Raw genomic sequence first — 8,268 nt, forward strand, 5'->3', positions numbered from 1 at the left:
TATAAGTTTTTAAGCTTACCAAAAAAAAAAAATATAAGTTTTTAAAATATCATGTCCTGCAAAAAAAATTAAATTTTCAAAATATAATATTTTATTATTCTCCCTTCCATATGATACATATGGCTGGCAGCTAAGAATGCCTCATAAATCAAAGCCCCACACAACGCCACCTTGATCTTTGACACAGTGTACCCATTTCTCGTTTGATAACGTAGCAAATTAGCAACAGAATACTTATAAATTCTAATACACCTTTCTTTCTTTTTTCATTTACACTTTTGTTTCTTTCTTTGTTTTCTTTGTTGGTGCCAAGTTCCGAGTTCCAATGGGTTGTGTTGGATCATCACAGTCCAAGACAAATGGTGAGGCTTCTACACCAACTCTGTCTTTGCCCTGCTTTGCTTTTCATTCATCTGTCGTCAGAGTTTTAATCTTTGCATTTGGGTTTTGGAAAAGCTTCAGAAAATTGATGTTGGGTTGTGTTGAAAAACAAAAGATATGTTCTTTCTGGGTTTTGTTTGTTGGAAGATTTTTGACACTGATAATTGTAAATGCCCATGTTAACCATTCATGTATTGATTATGGAAAATGTAATCTTTAAGCAAAATAACTTAGCTGCATAGGGCACAGGCGAAACAATTCTTTCTTTCTTCTTCTTTTTTTTACTTCGGATATTTATCACATTATATCTAAAACAATGAAAATGCTACCATCTTTAACTATAGAGAGCATTAATCTTTTATATTTTGTTTTCCTGGCTTTTGTTCATTTTTCTGATTGATTGTTGCTCTAAGAATTTCTGTTCTTGGATAAGAGTTAGGATATGATCTGCTTAATTCAACTCTAAATGATGCTGGGAGTTGCTTTAATACGTTCAAGATATTTGCTTGGTCCATCTTTCTTTTTGTAATATAAAAATTTAGTTATTGATGGGGTTTTTGGTGTAGTTAGATTTTGTTGGATTGAATTAATGATGAAAATTGGTTCCTCTGCATTCCCTTGTGAAGTTGGGCATTGAAATTTGGGTGTGTGTAGAGATACAAGGGGTCAAGAAAATAATAATATTGAAATAAAATTGCTTATGAATTTATCTAATAATGTTGATTTTGATTTTGGTTCTATGGATAATACCACCTGAGTCTTGTGTTTCCTTACTGCTATAAAAGCCTTGTCTTTTATATACCACATTCACTGGATCCGAATATCTAGCTGTGTGAGCTAAACTAACAAGTGTAGAAACGGAGAAGGAATGGTAGAAATACCTGTCAAAGAACTAATTTTCAGATATGATACATGCAAAATAAATTAGCCCCTTCTATCTTGTTACTTTGAGCATGATTGCTTAACACTATGACGGGTTCCCATTTTTTCTTGTTTTTGTTCTTTTGAGATGGTGCTTCCACGTTCTGAAACATGCATGATAGTTAAAATTCAGCTTGCAATTTTGTCTACCTTTGAAAAGACTGAATGAGATAAGACTGAAAAAAACAAGAAAAAGATTTATTGGACTGAGGAGAATGAGAAAAAATAAAATAAAAAATTTGCAACCACAATAAGATTTTTTCCCAGTCAATCAAATTCAACTTGCATCCAAATAAGTTTTTTTTTTTGTTATGATTTGAATTTTAACCACTAATGGGGTGTTGGAGCATGTGATTTTCCTTCATTTGTATCCTTTCGTGTAGTGTAGATTGCAGAATGTTTTAGATTCATAAAAGTGTTTTCTCCCTTTATAAGATTCAGTTGTAAGTCAAATTCTCCTTATTTATTATTTGCTAATTGTTGTAGTTAGATTTCTCATTCCCTACAGTATGCTAAAGTGTAACTCTCATCTTTGTAATCTTAGTGGCCTGTTGCTGATGATAATGCTTTAAGTTTTAGATTAACATATTATGTCTGTTGCCATTTACACTGATGGAATGTTGAAACATTTTAACAGGGGAGGTAACAAAGCTCCGAAAGCCTAAGCCTTGGAGGCATCCTCAACCAATAACAAGGACTCATCTAATGCAGTTGCGAGAAGAATTTTGGGATACAGCTCCTCATTATGGTGGCCGGAAAGGTATTATCATAATCCTATAAAATGACTATATTTTGAACCTTTCAAGGTCTATTGGAGATTTCATTAGCTTTTAATGTACTTTATATGAATCAGTTCACTTCCAATAGTTTGCTGCTGGATGGCTTCATCTTAATTTAGATTCATTTTCACACTGATTTTACAAAGTATCTAGTGAAGTTTATTTTTCATCTTTTTATTGCATTCTGTAGTAATTGTTCCTTCACGACTGAAAGGTCATGGGTTCGAATCCAGGAAACAGCATCTTTGCAGTTATGCAAGGGTAAGACTGCGTACAAAGATTTCCTCCACCCCACACTCGCTAGTCGGGTTTAACGGGGAGTGGTTTTTGGTTTTTCTGTAGTAATACATGCTACCATTGACACATAAAGATGCAGTGTTACCAAAGCTAATTTTGGATGACATGGCTTTAAGGACTGTCTTGCTTTATATATGCAATACTGAGCAGACAAGAAACATGCGAATGAATGTATACAAATTCAAATTGAATGTGATATTTGATTGGTTAGGTAAGTTAGGACAATTTTCAAAAGAATCAAAGATATATTTATTTACCTGTTGAAAGAAGGATCATTATGTTCAGAATGACTTTGCCAGGGCTTTTAGCTGTAGAATATAACATTTATGCCGAATAATAAAATCATTTGATAAATAATAAAGTGATATAAGGCCAATAATGATATCAAGGTACTTTAATATTATCTAATTTTTATCACAACAAAACAAGATTAATGTCATCTAGTTTTACAAGGTCATTTATTGTGGTCAATCATTCTAGTATTGAGTGTTTTAAGATACTTATTTTCTGCATGCTAGAAATTTGGGATGCTCTTCGAGCTGCTGCAGATGTTTCTGATCGAACTTTAGCACAAACTATTGTGGATAGTGCTGGTATCATTGTCCAGAATAATGATTTGACAGAATGCTATGATGAAAGAGGTATTTAGCTAATGTTGCATTCCCTTATTTACTATATTTTAGAACAGAATTTTTAAAAATATGAATTGGGAAAAGTCATCTGGCATAAATGATCTGGTTTGATAATCTGGGTCGTCACTCTTTAATCAAAAGTACAGAAATTTAATTGAAATATTTTCATTTGATTTAAAATTTTAATTTTGTTTATGAAAATAAACTGCACCTAGGGGGCATTTGGGTTGTGGAATGACTTTTCATCATCGGAATGTGATTCTTTAGAAGGTATCCAAAATTGTGTGGTTTGCTATAACATATTCCTCAGAATATTTCATGAAATTTGGAAGAACGTTATATTCATGTGTTTGATTTGGAGGTAAATTGCTAGAACTCGACATATATTGATGTAACACACTTTTTACAATCTATTTTAAATATTTTAGTGTTTATTTTGCTTTTTATTTGATAATTTTTTTTATTTCATTTTGTGGGGGCGCTCAGAATATGTACTGCTTCACCTTCGTGTTTTTTTCTTCTTATTATTATGGTGTTCAAGCTTTGGTTACCTCCATTAATGTTTTCTTGTTCTAAACTTCTAATGTTTATACATTTCAGGAGCAAAATATGAGCTACCAAACTACGTTTTGAGTGAGCCAACTAACCTGATTCGGGGCCGTTGATAACAGAGGATAAATAGTATAAGTAATCATTTGCGGGAAAGTGATGTAAATCATGTATATAATGCAATGTCGTTAGTTTGGTAACTCGCACTAACAACTCTTATCCCTATCCATATGCACTCACTTCTAACATCTACGTTATGTTATATCTCAAAAATTTGATAGGAAATTATATTTGCTCCGTATAAGATGACACGTGTTTCAGTTATCCCTATTCTTTGGTAATTACAAACCCTATTAGTTCTATATATGAGTAATTTTTATTTTTTTTGAAAAGCTAACATTGATTTCTAGTTGTGATCATCTATATGACAACTTTTCCAACTATTTTTTATTTCTTTTTGTGTTTGATTAGCTTCTTTATAAGTTTTCCTGCAAAGTAGTTCTGGATTGAAATACTAACTTGTACTACTCATTTGCTTCCCTTTGTTGAAAGTAGTTATGCATTACTTAAAACAATGCATATTAAATTAAAACAATTTGATACACATTAAAATTGACAGAGAAACTTATTATACTATTTTTATAATTAATTTTAGTCGAGCCATATTGTAATTATTCCATTTAAATTTTACAAATTATTATTCTTGTGTATGTCAAGCAATATTAGCTGTATTTCTTAATAAATTTTGATTACTATAGGCAGTGGTGGACGCAGGAAATATTTTTTATGTCTGCACATTTAGTGATGGGGCCCCCGAATTTTTTTTGTTGTAAATAAAGTTTAAATCAACGCTTGAACCCGCTCATAATCTAGTTGCTTCCATAACAAGTTGCAGCCAATAGTTTGACCAATTATTTTCCTCCTAAATCTTACCAATCCTCCAAAACAAATGAGAATATACTCCAGTACATCCATACATCATCATTTTATTTTATAGTGGTGAATAAAAAAGTTAACACTACCTGTACAGAAGGCAAGCAAAATCACACGTCTCTAGATATTAACTTTCTTGAGAATGTCAAACCTGCAATCAATCTTCTCTTTTTATAAAAATGAAAAAGGAAACAAAGGATGAAGAGAGCATGGGAATTGGTACATGACAAGGGAGGAAGAATAAGTTTTCTCTCTAATCAATTTGTGTTGCTACGTTGTTTTAATCATCTCCTTACGTTGCTACGTTGCTAACTAATATAAGAATAAATATCATTTTTGGTCACTAACAAAAAATTCGGTCCCCACTTTAGGTCTTTATAAAAAAAAAAGTAGTCACCTGGTTCCTATGAAATTCAAAGTGAACTCATTTTGTTTTTTTTGAGGGATTAATGTAGGTCTTTTTTGAATTTGTGAGGGACCACGATTTTAACTAAATTAATCAACTATAAATTTTTTAGGGACTTCGAGACTAATTTTCTTTGTAAGAGACTAAAATGGGGACCATGTTTTTCGTTAGAAACTTAAAAGGGTATTTATTCTTAATATATATATTGAACCAAGAGACAAATAAGAACCTGAATCAAGGAAAGAAAAACTGAAATTAAAATTTTTATGTCGTCCGCCACTGACTATAGCTTAACTGAGATAAATAAAATGAGTTCCGTTGCATAGTCCATAGTATGCACCAAATACACATATATACAACGAGGTGAGTTCCACCCAGATGAGGGTGAGACTTATATTTGGACTCTGTTTGCCTGAGCATTATAATTTCTTAAAAAATTTATCAAATTCGATTGAGTCAGCCAGTAACTCAGCATCTTTTCTTGGTGTGGAAGTAACTCAACATAAAACTAGTTATATCTGATTTCCTTGCCGGATCTATGTCAAATTTGATTCTTCTAACTAAGTATTTGTGTATTCGATAGGTGCACCCACAAATTTGGGAAGTTACTTTAACCTGAATTTCATGATTTGAACCCCCATCGCCTGTTTTATTTTCAATCCTACTATATTTTAGTTCACATCTCAAGATTTATGCGCTCCCTGGTGATTCAGTTTCAAAGAATAACTATGCTTGTTAACAATATACCATAACATTATTATGTGTATTCAGTGAGTGTAACTCAGTTGGCAACACAAACTAAGAGTGAAGAGAAAATTTGAGTTTGATTTCAATCAAATACATCTTTGGGAAGAGGTGAATAATTTTAGCTGTGACTAATCCCTGACTCGGGATTAGTCTCATAACCAGTTCAAAGAGTTGAATCTTATAAGAATACCGGAGGGCTGATTCACCTCAAACACATAATTAAAAACAACATAATTCTGTCACGTTATGTTGTCATTTTCAACTACTAATTTAAGCCTTCTCATCTTCACTCTGACTAAGGATAGGCAAAGGCACTGACCAGTATGCGAAGTGTATTTGGTGCGGCACAATGAGGAATATTGTGCCACTGTTCACCAACTTTTTCACCTAAATGCCACGCGAACAGTGTTATTTTCCGATCTGCCACGGGGCAAGTTCGCTTCTGACACAAGCGACCTCGGTTTGCTGATGTGTCAGCTTCCTGGTGGTGTCAGAGTTCGCTTCTGACACAGGCGACCTCGATTTCAATAATATTTTAATCCAGTTCGCCTACATGGTAGGCGAACTTCATTTTTTTGAATTTTTTTTTTTAAATTTAATACTTGTTATCCACTAAAAATGTGACACGTCAGCAAACCGAGGTCGCTTGTGTCAGAAGCGAACTTGCCCCCGTGGCAGATTGGGAAATAACACTGTTCGCGTGGCATTTAGGTAAAAAAGTTGGTGAACAGTGACATTTTGGTCAGTATCCCGCACAATGACGAAGTTAGAAAATTTTGTAAGTGGTGGCAAAAGAATTTTACATTTACACTAAATTAGGCGGGGCAACACAGTACCGGATAGATACGTAATCAAATTTAAAGAACTCTTTAATTTTTTTGTTGTACATAGGGAAAAACAAAAATAAAGGGAGGCAAATTTATGATATATTATTTTACTTTTAATTTTAATGTAATCTAATACAAATGTTTGATGAACTTGAAAGGGCAATTTGTAACATCCCGTCTCTAGCCGTTATGTTAACTGATATTATGGTATAAAAGTGCTACCTACACATTGAATTAAATTAACGGAAGACTTAATTAAAAGTATCACATTAACTTACCATTAATGACGTGATTTGACTTTTTTTTTTAATTTTGTTTATGTAATTGCCTTACTTCATTTATTATTTTTAACTTTAATTCTATATAGTCTCATAACCATATAGAACTCTATTTAACTTACAAAACCATATCCAATTATCAAGTCTCTCCTCGAATATAATAACAAGTACTATCTCTGACAGAAACCACAGACAACATAATGGCTATAAATTGAATATTTCTAGGGATTACAATCCCATGATTTCTTTACACCTGATAGATAGTAAATCAATACATCTTAATTTGTAAATAAAATACATCTCAGCTTCTACTGTATAATATATAGATAAGCCTCTCCAAGATGCTTATAGTAAAACATATTTATAGATAGTCTCAAAACAAACATTTATCAGGCTACTGCTCCATGCAAGACTCTACTTGCCAAGCACTGATTCCTTTCCTATGGATACTTCTCCAACGACTATTGTACCTGAAATATATCCCATAATGCGGGGTGAAAACGAATCTCAATAAGCTCGGGGTTTATACAGCTGTCTCCACCCACGAGTTCACTTCCTGCAGAACATGTCCGACACAAAACATAGACCACACCATACAGTCTTTTAATTATTTAATTAAATATTTTACACAAACACACGAATATATTTTCATACAAAATCATTTACTTTCTTTCTCTGATAATTTAGAGTTCCTTTGATCAATTCAATATTATTTATTCCGAACTCCTATCAAGATTATCAGCAACATCATATACTTTTAACAATCAGAAAGATTAGATATTCATGCTAATCAAGTTAATTAGAAACTCACTTGAATCAGAACTGACAAAATCAAAACCATCACAATCATCAAAACACATCATAATATCAAATATCTCTGATACACAAAGTATCCGGAACCAACTGAAGACTGGATGCGTTCACGGTAATAACTCAATATATTCCACCAGTGTCACTGATGTTTCAGATGCACTCAACTAGTACGACCAATGTACTCAATGACCTCATACGTGGAATTCACAAATATGTATATATAATATATAATTATATATATGCCCATCACTCTTTTTCACAAATATCACCTCTTTATAATCATTTCCTAGGCTTAATTAACTTATGGAACATTTCTCGAACATCACTCTTTTTATATTTAGTGTACTATAAACTATACACTATCCATTAGTCCTTATATCAGATTAATTACAACACAATATTTCATATGCTGACACCAAATCACAAGCAGAATGTTAAACACTCATAACACATAATTTTAATCACGTCACATATTCCTACCACAATACAGAATTTCAAACACAACATATAATTTCACAAACAAATCAAACATAACACTTTGCATATATATATATATATATATATATATATATATATATATATATATATATATATATCAAACAAAACATAATATTTTGCACACCGATATCAAATAAAACATAACATGTTAATTGCAGATATTAAATCAAACATCATGCATTAGTCTCCTTTCATATATTTCACTCA

General features: G+C 32.1%; 1 protein-coding gene across 1 annotated transcript; it reads left to right on the plus strand.

Annotated features, from left to right (window-relative positions):
- The first annotated feature begins 248 nt into the window (after positions 1-248).
- Positions 249-3,806, plus strand: LOC133316780 (uncharacterized). The gene is made up of 4 exons (XM_061518560.1): positions 249-362; positions 1,940-2,062; positions 2,897-3,019; positions 3,611-3,806. The coding sequence occupies exons 1-4, from the start codon at positions 326-328 to the stop codon at positions 3,673-3,675; spliced, it is 348 nt and encodes a 115-aa protein (XP_061374544.1). The 5' UTR covers positions 249-325; the 3' UTR covers positions 3,676-3,806.
- The last annotated feature ends 4,462 nt before the right edge of the window (positions 3,807-8,268 follow it).

This window comes from Gastrolobium bilobum, unplaced genomic scaffold (assembly GCF_033153095.1).
Source record: "Gastrolobium bilobum isolate Gb01-03AN ecotype WA unplaced genomic scaffold, APGP_CSIRO_Gbil_v1 utg2798, whole genome shotgun sequence".
Taxonomy (NCBI): domain Eukaryota; kingdom Viridiplantae; phylum Streptophyta; class Magnoliopsida; order Fabales; family Fabaceae; genus Gastrolobium; species Gastrolobium bilobum.